General features: G+C 40.5%; 1 protein-coding gene across 2 annotated transcripts in view; it reads right to left on the minus strand.

The window, feature by feature from the left end:
* Positions 1–16390, minus strand: part of LOC126354803 (huntingtin) — a 472584-nt gene that overhangs the window by 102977 nt on the left and 353217 nt on the right. For both annotated transcript variants that reach the window (XM_050004721.1, XM_050004723.1), the window contains exons 41-42: positions 8617–8744; positions 338–472 (exon numbers count right to left, since the gene is read on the minus strand). In XM_050004721.1, the coding sequence (XP_049860678.1) occupies positions 338–472; positions 8617–8744 (263 nt within the window). The remainder of the gene's footprint in view (positions 1–337; positions 473–8616; positions 8745–16390) is intronic.

Genomic DNA, 16390 nt, shown 5'->3' on the forward strand with positions numbered 1-16390 from the left:
CATGTCTGACCCTTGCTTACATACTTTTTGCTCTCCCACACCAGACGGCATCCAATGTCGGAGTGGCATTGGTCATAAAGTTTTGGCTCAGGGTGTATATGAGTACTTGAAATGTATGCACTGACAGGAGGAAGAAGGAAGAAGCAATGCTTTACAAAATCTGCCCATTACTGAAATCTGATAAATGTGTTTCAAAATCAAAGTAAAATATGTTACTCATACAACACAATACACTACCAGTTTTCAAGATAATAAAATACTTGAAGCTTCCTTACTTACAATGTTTGTCTCTTCACCCTTTTCCCCCTCTTGAAATTTAGAAAGAAACATTATTCACCTGTGCCGATTGTTCAACCTCTCCATATTGCCCCTGTTGAAAACATGATCAAGCTTCAAACACGGACCAATCAAATGATGATCCTGAAGTCTCCAGCAAAGCAATTCATGGATGGCTTTTAACTTCTGATAAAAGCTGCAAGAAAAATCAATACCACACTATAAACAATTAGTCATAGCAAAGACTAACATTCGACTCAAGGTTGGGGACACACAGGCTTGCTAAAAAATTACTGACAGTTAGTTCAATGAAACAAAACATAAGAGTTTTATTAACTTTACATCACTCAGAGATTCCATTTGCTGCGAAAAAGTAATTACTTGTAGTATTACAATGGTAGGCAGTGATAGTCTAGGATATTCAAGAACTTTTGCTCAGCTCAAAATTTTCTTTGAGGACCAAAGAGTGGCTTATTCAGAAGCACAGTATCTGCCCGAGAAACCTCTATTATATACGCTGGGGAATAAATCACTATAGTTAAGAACCCCTCCCTCTCGTATGCCTAAAAAGTCATTACTATTAGTGGTTTTGAACTGTAATATATGTCATCTTTAAAACATAATTACATCATATGACTCCCATAAAGACACAGCTGATGACCACACAGCTGATGAGATTAGTGACCTCATTTATATTGCACACATATAATAAACTCAACTTAAACGAACATATGCTAGTGATACAATTAGTGAAGGGTGCAATGATTATAGTCGGTTGAACATACTGCATACCTGAGTTGAATGCACAGTTTGGAAAAAATAACAGAAAAAAGTGTAATTGAAGACAGATCATAAGAGTATTTCAATAAAAATTTTAAAATATTCTAGTTTTGGGTCAAGTATTGCATTTTCAATATTGAATTTCACGTGTTTCCTAAAATGTCTATACCCATTTATGGAAACTGTTTATCCTTAAATATAAATAATTGTGGTAACTACAGGCTGCCAATAAATCTTTAACCACTTCAGCCATCAGCTCATCCTCATAAAATATATAAAATTTACAGAATAAAGGAACTAGGAAGTAATTCTCTGTTACAAGCATTACTGAAACATAGTACGAAAAGTTTTCTTATAAAAGCCAATACAGGTGTACACAGACTGTCTGAACTTCTCGTCAGTTGATATAGCGCCATGAAGAAGTTCAAGATCAGATGTTGCGTTAGATAATAAAGTCATGTCACCAGCCGCTGGTGTGCAAAACTTAAGGATGAAAGTAACTTTTGCATGATGTGTCACTGCCATAGCTCGATTAAACTTGGATCATACACAGAAAGAACTGCTGTAGCACAGTGCAGAAGGTAACTACAAAAAATATCCAATGAGACAAACAGTAATGACACTTTTATTCAAAGACAATAGTTACAATGAAGTCACCATGATGTATAATGGTCCCCTGGACATCACAAAAGGAGACACATGGTTCTCAATTGGGTGTCTGATTATCACTGATAGCAATGCCTGCTCTGCAACATGCTGGCTGGAGTTCTTGTGATAGGTTGTTCCAAACCTCCACGAGCGCAGTTGACAACTGCTGGGTGGTTGTTGGTACAAATGGAAGTGCTGCAATATGTCTCCCCAATGCATCCACATGTGCTTGATGGGATTTGAGTCAGAGAACAGGTAGCCCAGTCCATTTGCCAAATATCCTCTCATTTCAAGAACTCTTCCGCCTGCACTGTTTGATAAGGCCACACATGGTCATACATAGAAATGAAGACAGGGCTGAATGCACCCCTAAAGAGACACATATGGGGAAGCGGCACAGTGTCAAAATAATGTTGAGCACTGAGTGTACTGTGTTCAGAGATTTGGAGGTCAGTACACCTACAAAATGTTATGCCTCTCCAGACCATGACACCTGTCCGACAATGCTGGATGTGCTGTCATACTGCAAGAGATGGGAACAAGTAATGCACCTACGAACACTGTTGAACATAACTGTTTCTGTGTTCTGTGTGTCATGATATGGGGAGGCAAAGTACTGTATGGGAGTAGTGACCTCCGACACAATGCAGCAGCTCTGCATGCATCAATGACCATTTAGCAGTTGTCAGCCTCTATGGTGGAGGAATCAAACACCATACCACAAGAACTCCTTATCAAATATGTGGCCAGCAAGGGAGCACATTGCAGAATGCCTTGCCGTGGCAATCACGCACTCTACTAACAACAATGTCTCGTCTTTTGTAATGTCCAGGTGACTTAGGGTAATTACTGCATTTGAATAGAAGGGCATTTCTCTTTGTCTCATTTAAATTTCTAACATTTTCCTTCTGTATTATACTGTAGCAGTTTTTTTCATTGTGTGGTCCAAGTGACATGGCAGTTCATCCTTAAGTTTCATACTCCAGTGTAGTGTATAATGAACAATTCTCCAGAATCCAGTAGTACAGTACTGACCAGTTCAGCAATATTTCAGTAAATATCATATGCAAACAGTCATAATAACAAACTATCTGCCTCTGAAGACCTGTTTCTAACCCCCCACCCTCCATTCTCCTGTTTACAATCCTGACCCAGCAGTACTTGGGCTCGGTTCTACTGTTGAGATGAAGGAAGATGTAAACTGTTAAAGCACGAGTCCAAGTTCCTGAAAACAGTGCTGTCATGTATGGAACTCGCCTGGTGCAGGGAAGGTGCATCACAAAGGGCATGTTTCATGTATTCTGTTGATGAATTGGATCAGTATCTTCTACTTAGATGACACGATTTCAATCAAGTACATGCGCAGGTCTCACTCTCTGTGCAACTGGCAATAGCTGTATTCAATTAGAGGCTAATTATGTAACTGAATTTCAACTGACTTATAAAACATAATTAAGGATGATGTAGGGCAGTTGAATGATCATGTGTCACGTTTGTACTCTGTGCACCCACCTCCTAAGGACTAGACAAACACACACAAATTTTTCCACACTAGCATAGTATGTCGCAGCACAAGATCACGTACGCTTGGAATTTATTTCCATAGTACCCTCTGAATTACTGTGGATACCGGTACCAGAGGTACCTCAAGTACTGTCCTCTCCTGTGAATCTTGTCTCCTCTGTAGAAAGGACAGATCTATCATTGCCTATCCACTTGACTGTGAGTGGCATGTCAATGGGAGACTTAAGCATCCATACAGGGTGGATGGTTACCAAGGAGGACTCAGTGTGTTGTACCGTTCCCCTAACCAACAAGTTTGAGGTGCTGTCTTTCAATGAAACTGAAACTAACCAATGGGACTCACTTCACCTGTTTGGGAGAAACCTGTTTTGTCTGGTGTTAGGAGGAGGCAAATGCAAAAGGGTAGGTGTCTACTAATCTTCGGCAGTTCAAATGTGTGGCAAATGATGGTACTCCTTGGGGAAACGGCAGCAGGGGACAAGAAAGGACACCAAGTATTCAGTGTGTATGCCTGAGGGTCTCATTCAACATGAAAAAGAGGCTATTTCAGCAGCCATTGAGCAAACTGGGTGCAACCAACTGCAGATGGTGGCACATGTTGGAACAAATGGTGCCTGTCATCTGGGCTCTGAAATCACTCTTTGGTCATTCCAGTGACTGGCAGAAAAGTTTGAGAAGACCAGCCTTGTGCGTGGAGTTTCAATGAAGCTCACAATTTGCAGGATTGTCCTCAGAGCTGATTGTGGTCCTTTGGTTCTGAGTCAAGTGGAAAGACTGAACCAGACACTTCAAAAGCTGGGCTGTGACTTCCTGGACTTGCACCATAGGGTTGACGACTGCAGAGCCCCCTAACATAGGACAGGTGTGCACTGTGCATCAGAGGCTGCATCAGAAGCTGACTCTGTCTGTGGGGTGCACACAAAGGTTTTTCAGATTAGGTGACTCTCCATCCAATCCAGGTAAAGATGGCTGTAGGAAATGCAGAAGTATTAGTGAAATATCGAAAGAAATGTCTCCCATAGGAGAGAGTATTAAAATCCTAACAGTAAACTGCTGAAACATTCATAACAGAATGCCAGTGTTAGAAGTGCTCATGAAAAGCAGTGAAGCTCACATAATATAGGTACAGAAAACCAGTTGAAATATGAAATTGATAGCAGTGAGATTTTTGGGGAAAATTTAAGTGTACATTGAAATAATAGGCAAATGAGAAAAGGAGATGGTGTATTTGACGCAGTAGACAAAAAAAACTCAGATTCACTGAGACAGAAATTGAAGCTGCATGTGAGATTGTTTGGGAATCAATGATATTTGGATCCTTCTATCACCCACCAGACTCTTCTCCTGGTGTAACTGAAAACTTCAGTTCACTTGTACGTAAGTTCCCAATCATACTGTAATCATCAGTGGAGACTTTATCCATTCAACAATCAATTGAGAAAGTTACAGTTTTGTTAGTGGTGGACGTGATAAGACACCCTGTGAAACTTTACTAATAGTCTACTCTGGAAACTACTTAGAACAGATAGTTAAGAATCCTACTCATGATGTGGAAATACATTGAATCTCTTGACAACAAACAGACCTGATCTCTTTGAGGATGTCCACATCAAAACTGGTATCAGTGACCACAACGTGGTTGTGGCAACAAGATTACCAAAGTATAAAGGACAACTAACATAATCTGTAAACTAGATAAAAAAATCAGTAATGTCTTATCTCATTGAGGAACTTGAAACTTTAAGCACAGGTCAGGGGCATGTATAGAAACTCTGGTTCAAGTTTTAAAAAATAGTTGACCACACTCTGGGTAGATATGAACACAACAGAACCGTTCGTAATGGGAGGGAACCTCCATGGTATACAGTCACTGTAAAGAAACTTCTAAAGTAACAGAGATTGCTACATAACAGGTGTGAAACAAAGCATATAGGGCTGTAAGCAGAGAGATGCTGAATGAAACACATTTGGATGTCAAGAGAGCAATGCATGATGCCTTCAATGACTATTGTAGCAGAATACTGCTAAATGATCTTTCATAAAATCCAAAGAAATTCTGGTTATATGTACAAACTAATGGCACTAAAGTTAGTGTCCAGTCCCTAGCAAATGAGACAGGAACTGAAATTGAGTGTAGCAAAGCTAAAGTTGAAATGCTTGACTCCATTTTCAAATGCCCAATTTAATCCTAAGTCCACTGGAAAGATGAATGAAATTTGTATTAGTGTCAGTGGTGTTGAGAAATGGCTGAAATCGTTAAAATTGAACAAAGCTTCATGGCCCGAAGGAATCCCCGTCAGATTCTGTACTGAATCTGCAGCTGGGTTAGCCCCCTTCTCACTATAATCTATTGTAGATCCCTCAGACAAAAAAACAATGCCCAGTTCTTGGAAAAAGACACAGATCACACCCTTCTGCAAGATGAGTAGTAGAAGCAATCCAACAAATTACCGTCCATTATCCTTCACATCAATTTGTTGCAGAATCGTAGAACATATTCTGAGCTCAAACATAATGAGGTATCTTGAACAGAATGACCTCTTCAATGCCAACCAGCATGGTTTTTGAAAACAGCGATCATATGAAACCCAACTCTCACTTTTCTTGCATTACATACTGAAAGCTTTGGACCAAGGCAACCAGATAAATGCAGTGTTTCTTGATTTCCGAAAAGAATTTGACTCAGTACATCACCTACACTTACTATCAAAAGTACGACTGTATGGGGTATTAAGGGAAATTTGTGACTGGCTTGAGGAGTTTTTGGTAGGGAGGACACAGCATGTTATCTTGGATGGAGAGTCGTAACTTCAGGTGTGCCTGAGGGGAGTGTGTTGGGACCCTTGCTGTTCATGTTGTATATTAATGACCTTGCAGACAATATTAATAGTAAAATCAGGCTTTTTGCAGATGATGCTGTTATCTATAATGAAATAATAGATGAGCAAAGGTGCATAAATATTGTCAGGTGTTTATAAAATTTCAACATGGTGCAGAGATTGGCAGCTTGCTCTAAATGTTCAGAAATGTAAAACTGTGCACTTCACAAAATAAAAAAAACATGGAACACTATAACAATAATATCAATGAGGCACTGTTGGAATCCGCCAACCCATACACATCCCTGAGTGTAACACTTTGTAGGGATATGAAATGGAGTGATCACATAGGTTCAGTTGAGGGAAAAGCAGGTTGTAGACTTCGGTTTATTGGTAGAATACTGGGGAAGTGCAATCAGTCTACAAAAGAGATTGCTTACAAATTAGTTGTTCAACCCAGTCTAGAATATTGCTCAACTGTGTGGGACCCATGCCAGATAGGACTAACAGAAGATATTGAATGTGTACAAAGAAGGACAGCACGAATGGCCACAGGTTTGTTTAATCCAGGGGAAAGTGTCACAGTGATACTGAAGGAATTGAAATGGCAGACTCTTGAAGATAGACTTACACTATCACAAGACAGTTTATTAACAAAGTTTCACGAATCAGTTTTAAGTGATTACTCTACAGTATACCTCAACCCCCTAAATATCACTCACACAAGGATCATGAGGATAATATTAGAATAATTACTGCATGAACAGAGGCATTTAAACTATCATTACACATGTGAATGTAACAGGAAGAAATCCTAATAACTGGTACAATCAGACATATCCTCTGGCATGCAGCTCAAAGCGGTTTGCAGAGTGTAGATGTAGACACGTTGCTGGTGCAAACAATCAATCTCACCATATTAGGGTTCCTTCTGCTGTTGCAATCTTTGCAGCTGTTTCCTCTGGAATTCTTAGAATATTTATAATGACTGCTATGAGGGTGTGCTGAAAAGTAATGCCTCCAAATTTTTGTATGAACACTCTTAGAGCTTTTTATATAAAACAAATGTTATTAACATTCCACATCTTTATCATTCATGTTTACATGGTTGCAGTACTCTGCTGCTGGAGGGCTCAGAACTGTAGAGTATAACATGAGACAGTGTGTAATGTAACTGTGTCAGTGCATGAGAAACAGGAAGCACTAATCAAGTTTCGAATTCAAAGAGTTCGTCCACATGTGGGGCACCATCCCCTACAGCACGATAATGTCAGACCATGCATGAACACTGTGACACCTGCAACAATTTGACACCTTGGGTTCAATACCATTTATCATCCTCCATGCAGTCCCGACAGGGTCCCATTGGATTTTCATCTGTTTCCTAAACTTAAAGAACATCTTAGAGGACTTGGCTTTGATAGTGATGAAGCAGTGCAAGCAGAGGCGGGATTGTGGCTCTGTCAACAAAGTCGAACATTATACAGCAATGGTATCAACGAAATGATCTCTCACTGGGAGAAATGTGTTTATTGCCAGGGTGACTATATTGTGTGCGACCCATACCAGATAGGACATACACAGACATGTAGATTACAGATGTACAATGTTAATGAGGTTTGTTTTATTTAAAAAGCTTTAAGAACTTCTGCTTAAAAAGTTTGGAGGTTTTACTTATCAGCATATCCTCGTAGATCCTGTGTGTTACGAAGCCAAAAGAGACCATCTCAAAGTCTGCAAATGAGGAGTAAAATGATACTGTAATGGTATTCACCCCTCTGCCAGTGAGAGCCCACATTACAAGAGAGCAATGTCAAATGTTTAGTCCAATTGCTATCCTACACCAGAGCCCTGCCAAATTCTGTAAACTGGACAATGGAAAACAAAAGTATAGCACTTCTGTCCCACTGTAGAGAATATTTGTCTCATTGTTTTCCCATTCACAATTCTTGCCCTTGAATGTCTGGGTGAGGTGGAGGGTAATCTGACTACTGAGAAATGAGCTGGTACTGTACTCATCATGTCTGTAACTCACTTAGCACAGGGGTGTTGCAGGCTCTTGGTTAAAGGTTTGTTTTATGCAAGCTGAAGGCTGGATATAAATTAAAAATTGATGTATTTATTCAGAAGCTCACCATGAACAGAAATTTCTATGAATCTTTTTACAACTCAGTTTCTAAAGATGTTGATTTGCTGAATTATCCTTGCACCACAGTAATTTCTTTTATGTGCTGGGAGGTACAGTGCTCTATTAAAGATAGTTCTATGTGCTGTTTTTGGGCCATGGAGTGTTTATGCATCATGCATCTCCCTCTGTGGTCCAGATTATCTGTACAACTTTTACACTGGCGCAGCAGAAGTTGACTCCAGCTCTCCAATGTCTTATGTAGGTTGTTCTTTATTGAATTTATTGTTAGATCTTGACTAATTTTGCTAACTGAAAATAGACCTATGTCTTACTTTATGGCTCTGTACACCTTTCTTTATTGTTGCAGCACAGTATATACTCATAAAATAAACAGATACAAACACATAAGCATCTATAAATGTATTTACTCGTATGTCGTACCTCAAATCCTTCAAAGCACGTTCTCGAGGTTGATGAACAAGGGTGCTACAACACGGATTACCAGGCATGGGCAACATTAATGTTTGCACAAGAAGAGATGTGATGGCTTGCACAGCAAGACTGCTAGCCTGAAACAAAGTTTTAAAGAAGCACATAGCACAAAAGTTCATTTTCATTTAAAACCTGACTTTTTTCCAGATGTGAATAGTGTACACTGAGTGTTTATCTAACTTTGTTGGAGCAGAACTTGGGGCCCAAGTTAAAACTGAATATCATTCTTACAGGGGGAGGGACACGGAATACATTCCAAACTAAATAGAAAAATAATGTATGAGTTCAAGACAGCAAAAAATACCTTCAGTGTCCACATATTCTACAAGTATGAAACTTGCTCACTTATTAGAGGGTACTGAAAAATTGCACACTACTGGCTAACATAAACTATGAAAATGTTGAGACAAAAATTTGCCCAGGGCACAATTTCAACCTTGAACTACTTGATTTTTTCCAAACCAATAACGACATATTCACCAGCACAAATTCAGACACATCAGTTTGTACTGCCAATGAAAAATTTATGTTCAAAATCAAAAGATTGCAGATATAACCTAACAGGTTTATTCATTCACATTCAGTTAACAACTCACCTCGGAAGATATTGCCTGTAGTTGGCAATGAAATGTCAGGAGGAAGAATTTCTACTGTTAGACCACGGCCTCTTAGGCCAGAAGCTTTAATTAATGAGGTTTATTCATTGTTACCTGCCCTGTGTACACGGTACCCAAGGGGTCCAAATGAGAGAAATTTTATTATTTAAATTTTGCAAAGAGGTCAACTTTCCATCCATCATCTTTCTACTGATACAATAATCGACCTGTTCATGCCTTAATAGGCCCAATCATTGTTAGCAAAGCTGCCCTGCCAAACAAATCACACTGCAGGGTCACCTGGCTTCTGAGACAGGCCTCTCGGAGTCACGTCCGACGAACTTTTCTCCCATCTGTTCCAAGCTGCCATCCACAGCAGATGCTAAATGGCTTAGTTGCTTTATCTTTACATTTACCTTCCCCTTTGAGAATGCTATGGGGCTATTGAAGTTATCTTATCTCGTCCACCTGGAAAACCTCATCATGTAATCCCCACAAGCGCATAAACCAACATAGTTTCTTTTTCTCAAGTTCAGTAAGCTATGTTTATTACAAGTCCTAACTGTTTACCAATCCTGACTACACCCCCATGGGGGTTGTACAAAATGGTGCCAGAATCAGGGTGCCAAATCAAACTGTTATCAGCTTTGAGTTTCAGTGCACAAATTACAAATCCCAGAGTGGATGCGTGAAAGCATTGTGCAGGGCCATCTAGTTGCAAGCAGTAATGCAACAGACAAGTGCTTTGCATATTCAGTCCTGGCTGCCTGTCCCTGTTTATCTACAGCCAGCGCTGCTGCAAATGCGTGGAGCTAGCCAACATCGCCTGCCGCCCTGCCACCTTTAGGTGAGGTTGCATCATAGGTACAAGGGCCATCCCAATGCCAGGAGCTGAACCCGCTGCCACGTGTCTGCCCGACACTACCATGCCTTTTGTTGGTCGACAAATGTAAATCACAAGCTTTGCTTTTAGGAAGAAGATGCTGCTGGAGCAAGTGCCACCGGAGTTGTCAAAATGGCTCAAATGGCTCCGAGCGCTATGGGACTTAACATTGGAGGTCAGCAGTCCTGGTCCAGACTGAAGCACCTAGAACCGCTCGGCCACACCGGCCAGTGCACCAGAGATGTCACCAGGACCTGCTGCTGAACACTTTTTTTTTATGCTTGTACTTTAAAGGGATGGCCACAGCCAGGTCATAGGGACAGTTTAAGATGGGTCCAGAATTGCAAGCTATCTTGGAGGAATTACAGATGGAGAATAAAGATCTGAAAAGGCTCCTCAAGGAGGCATTAATAAATGTGATGCCACAAAGTAGGACTGTGCCTGCAGCTAGCATCACTTCCTCATTTCTGAGGTTCCCACATGCAATTCCATCTAGACCTGTAATTAATGTTGCAATGGGTTGGCTATGACCTGTAGGTTAAAACTGAAGAAACTGCAAAAAGGTGGGAATTTAAGGACATGGGATCTGCATAAGCTGAAAGAACCAGAGGTTGTACAGAGTTTCAAGGAGAGCATAAGGGAACAATTGACAGCAATGGGGGAAAGAAACACAGTAGAGGAAGAATGGGTAGCTCTGAGGGATGAAGTAGTGAAGGCAGCAGAGGATAAAGTAGGTAAAAAGATGAGGGCTGCTAGAAATCCTTGGGTAACAGAAGAAATATTGAATTTAATTGATGAAAGGAGAAAATATAAAAATGCAGTAAATGAAGCAGGAAAAAGGAATACAAACGTCTCAAAAATGAGATCGACAGGAAGTGCAAAATGGCTAAGCAGGGATGGCTAGAGGACAAATGTAAGTATGTAGAGGCTAGGGGTAAGATAGATACTGTCTACAGGAAAATTAAAGAGACCTTTGGAGAGAAGAGAACCACGTGTATGAATATCAAGAGCTCAGATGGCAACCCAGTTCTAAGCAAAGAAGGGAAGGCAGAAAGGTGGAAGGAGTATATAGAAGGTTTATACAAGGGCGATGTACTTGAGGACAATATTATGGAAATGGAAGAGGATGTAGATGAAGATGAAATGGGAGATACGATACTGCGTGAAGAGTTTGACAGAGCACTGAAAGACCTGAGTCGAAACAAGGCCCCCGGAGTAGACAACATTCCATTAGATCTACTGACGGCCTTGGGAGAGCCAGTCCTGACAAAACTCTACCAGCTGGTGAGCAAGATGTATGAGACAGGTGAAGTACCCTCAGACTTCAAGAAGAATATAATAATTCCAATCCCAAAGAAAGCAGGTGCTGACAGATGTGAAAATTACCGAACTATCAGTTTAATAAGTCACAGCTGCAAAATACTAACGCGAATTATTTACAGACGAATGGAAAAACTGGTAGATGCGTCCTCGGGGAGGATCAGTTTGGATTCCGTAGAAATGTTGGAACACGTGAGGCAATACTGACCTTACAACTTATCTCAGAAGATAGATTAAGAAAAGGCAAACCTACGTTTCTAGCATTTGTAGACTTAGAGAAAGCTTTTGACAATGATGACTGGAATACTCTCTTTCAAATTCTGAAGGTGGCAGGGGTAAAATACAGGGAGCGAAAGGCTATTTACAATTTGTACAGAAATCAGATGGCAGTTATAGAGTCGAGGGGCATGAAAGGGAAGCAGTGGTTGGGAAAGGAGTGAGACAGGGTTGTAGCCTCTCCCCGATGTTATTCAATCTGTATATTGAGCAAGCAGTTAAGGAAACAAAAGAAAAATTTGGAGTAGGTATTAAAATTCATGAAGAAGAAGTAGAAACTTTGAGGTTTGCCGATGACATTGTAATTCTGTCAGAGACGGCAAAGGACTTGGAAGAGCAGTTGAACGGAATGGACAGTGTCTTGAAAAGAGGATATAAGATGAACATCAACAAAAGCAAAATGAGGATAATGGAATGTAGTCAAATTAAATCGGGTGATGCTGAGGGAATTAGATTAGGAAATGAGACACTTAAAGTACTAAAGAAGTTTTGCTATTTAGGAAGTAAAATAACTGATGATGGTCGAAGTAGAGAGGATATAAAATGTAGACTGGCAATGGCAAGGAAAGTGTTTCTGATGAAGAGAAATTTGTTAACATCGAATACATATTTATGTATCAGGAAGTCGTTTCTGAAAGTATTTGTCTGGAGTGTAGCCATGTATGGAAGTGAAACATGGACGATAACTAGTTTGGACAAGAAGAGAATAGAAGCTTTCGAAATGTGGTGCTACAGAAGAATGCTGAAGATTAGATGGGTAGATCACATAACTAATGAGGAGGTATTGAATAGGATTGGGGAGAAGAGAAGTTTGTGGCACAACTTGACTAGAAGAAGGGATCGGTTGGTGGGACATGTTTTGAGGCATCAAGGGATCACAAATTTAGCATTGAAGGGCAGCGTGGAGGGTATAAATCGTAGAGGGAGACCAAGAGATGAATACACTAAGCAGATTCAGAAGGATGTGGGTTGCAGTAGGTACTGGGAGATGAAGCAGCTTGCACAGGATAGAGTAGCATGGAGAGCTGCATCAAACCAGTCTCAGTACTGAAGACAACAACAACAACAACAACAACAACAATGGGTTCACTGGTTCCCACCTTAGGAAGGAGGTACTACTCGACAAAGCAGAAAATCACTGTGTAGATACGTTCGTTTGCAGGACAGACCCACAGGTAAGTGCTGAGGTGAAGTTGGCACAACAAGGGCACTAAGGGAGGCTGTACATTTTGCATTTCTGTGCAAGGAGGCCCAGAAATTTGTTCAGTCATACACCAATAGATGCACATTCACCATTGGCATGCACTGCACTCATTGCAAATGCACAGGTCTCAAGGCTCCTCAGCATCTGGGACCGGCATGTGCCTACTGCAGAAAGTTAGAACACGAGAGAGCAAATTGTCTGTCTCTACAGCAACACTTGGCTAACCAAATAGGTTGCCGATGTTCTTGATGGAATGTTAATATGAAAAATGTGATTGGGAGCCATTCTGCCAATGCCCCTTGCTCCCCTTCCGCAAAGCAAATCCAGTAAGATGGTTAGGACTCGTTCAGGTGGGAAACATAACTTTGCAAAGGAAAATAAACAGCAGACAGTCTACCTTTATCATAGACACAGGTGTAGAAATAAGTGTTTTGTTTGTTTAATTTACTCACTGCTGAGAATTACAACTGTCACAATGTAGACTTAGTGGATTGGGAAAAAAGGTAATTTAACCCAAGTAGTTCGCAAAATGTGGAAATGGAAATAGACAGAAGCAAGCATCAGCTCACACTGGAAGCATGACCACAATTTTGATGTCACTTTAGGAAATGGTTTCCTGCACCATTTTTACGGAATAATTAACTTACAAACACAATAAGTCCAAATAGTGGGAAATCCATCATTTTGGCAGTGTTCCAACTAAAGAGGATGCAAGGGAGTCCAGAACGAATGGCCATGTTCTGGCAACTCACTAAACCACATATCATATCACTGAAGTTTTAAAAAGAATTAAGAAAATATCAGGCTTTACAGGGAAAGTCTTTTCAATAGTGACAAAGAAAGATTTTTTCAGAGGACAAATTTTCTTCATGGATCCATTAACAAGAAATGAAGTTTTAGATGTTAAACAGTCACATGTGAAGTTCGGTTTAGCTCAAGTGAATGTGGCTCGAGAGAGCACATTTTTATCAGCGAACATAGATAATTTCTGAAGCAGAGGTACAAAATTTTCCTGGCAGATTAAAACTGTGTGCCGGACCGAGACTCAGACTTGGGACCTTTGCCTTTCGCAGGCAAGTGCTCTACCAACTGAGCTACCCAGACTCACGGCATGTCCTCACAGCTTCAATCCTGCCAGTACCTCGTCCCCTACCTTCCAAACTTCACAGATGCTCTTCTGCGAACCTTGCAGAACTAGCACTCCTGGAAGAAAGGATATTGCGGAGACATGGCTTAGCCACAGCCTGAGGGATGTTTCCAGAATGAGATTTTCACTCTGCAGCGGAGTGTGCGCTGATTTGAAACTTCCTGGCACTCCACTGCAGAGTGAAAATCTAATTTTGGAAGCAGAGACATTAAAATTCCTCGTGGTACCAAACAAGCCAAACTGAATGCAGTAAATATTGAGGAGACAATATCAACAAACAGCCTGAGAGAGTAGTAAATAAAGTCTACCTAATTTCAACACTTTGCTCACTTTCTTTTACAAGATTTAAATCCAACCATATGCATAGTATAACTGGATGATGACATAATTGTCTTTTCAAGTATGACAAGAGAACACACAGAGTGACTAGGAAATGTACTAGCTCATGTTAACGATGCTTAGCCAAATTTGAAATTAGAAAAGTGCAGATGTCTGTAATCACGTGCTCTGCTAGGCCACATAATTTTGGTAGATGGTGTAAGACCAGCCCCCCCCCCCCCCCCCCTTAATAATATATGCAGTGAGTGATTTTCCAGAGCCAAGCAAAATTTGTTAGGTTAATAAATTACTATCGACATTTTGTGGAGAATTATGCAAACACCACAAAACCTCTCACAAAGTGACAGGAATTCCTTTTGTCTGGACAGAGGACAGTTAGACTGCCATGTTAAAACTGAAAGAAATTCTTACAAATTCACCTGTCTTGGCTTATCGGGATTTTGCATTACTTTTTATATCATCGTGTGATGGTAGCAACATCGGTATCAGCTGCATTTTGAATCAAATACAAGGCCATGAAGAAAAACCTGTTTGTTATGCATAATGTCAGCGGAATCAAGCTGAGTGAAAGTACAGCACCACAGGAAAAGAACTTCTGGTACTTGCTTTTGGCACCCATTACTATCGATTTTACCTATACAGATAACAGTTCATGGTAATTGCAGATCACATGGCTTTAAAATGGCCTTTTAGTTTAAAAGATCCCAGTAGGAGACTAATATATTAAAAACAAAGATTCCAAGACTTACCAAGCGGGAAAGCGTCGGTAGACAGGCACAATAAATAAAACACACAAACACACACACAGAATTTCTAGCTTTCGCAACCGACGGTTGCTTCTTCAGGAAAGAGGGAAGTAGAGGGAAAGACGAAAGGATGTGGGTTTTAAGGGAGAGGGTAAGGAGTCATTCCAATCCCTGGAGCGGAAAGACTTACCTTAGGGGGAAGAAAGGACAGGTGTACACTCGCGCACACACACACACACACACACACATATCCATCCGCACATACACAGACACAAGCAGACATGTCTGCTTGTGTCTGTGTATGTGTGGATAGATACATGTGTGTGTGTGTGTGTGTGTGTGTGTGTGTGTGTGTGTGTGTGTGGGCGCGCGCGCGAGTATATTCCTATCCTTTTTCCCCCCCTAAGGTAAGTCTTTCCGCTCCCGGGATTGGAATGACTCCTTACCCTCTCCCTTAAAATCCACATCCTTTCGTCTTTCCTTCCCTCTTTCCTGAAGAAGTAACCGTCGATTGCGAAAGCTAGAAATTCTGTGTGTGTGTTTGTGTGTTTTATTTATTGTGCCTGTCTATCGGCACTTTCCTACTTGGTAAATCTTGGAATCTTTGTTTTTAATATATTTTTCCCATGTGAAAGTTTCTTTCTATTTTACTTAACCGGTAGGAGACTAGTTAGATGTGGCTTAAAGTCTGGCATATTATATCAGAATGCAGACACCTTAAACAGGAAAATTAAGATCCTGCTAGAAGAAGATGAGATTTTTTGAGGAGATAAAAAAAAGGCAAGAGAATTCAATGCTGAGTGTAATTATGGGCTACCTTGCTGGACATTATTACAATAGATTATGTTTTGAATCAGAAAGCGTCTCCTGGAGAATGAATAGCAGTTCCAAAGACTTCTCATGATGCAGCAATGTCACGTTACTACATAGATGTGTCATAACGGGGAAAGTGCCAGGCAAGCACTCACTGCAGGCCATTATTGGTAGCCACAACAAAAGAAAGATGTAGAACAATAAGTTCAAAAGTGTCTCCCTTGCGCTAAGGGAGTTCAAGTACAAATAGCAAATATCTCTCTTTAAATTCTAACAAAATATGTGACACCATAGTATTTTGTAGGTGGTGAATGAATAAATAAATATTATTTTACACTATCCATAAGTGCAGTTTCAGAATATGGACTGACCACTGTGATCCATTTTGAACTTCTGGTA

The sequence above is a fragment of the Schistocerca gregaria genome, chromosome 3, assembly GCF_023897955.1.
Source record: "Schistocerca gregaria isolate iqSchGreg1 chromosome 3, iqSchGreg1.2, whole genome shotgun sequence".
In the NCBI taxonomy this organism is placed as follows: domain Eukaryota; kingdom Metazoa; phylum Arthropoda; class Insecta; order Orthoptera; family Acrididae; genus Schistocerca; species Schistocerca gregaria.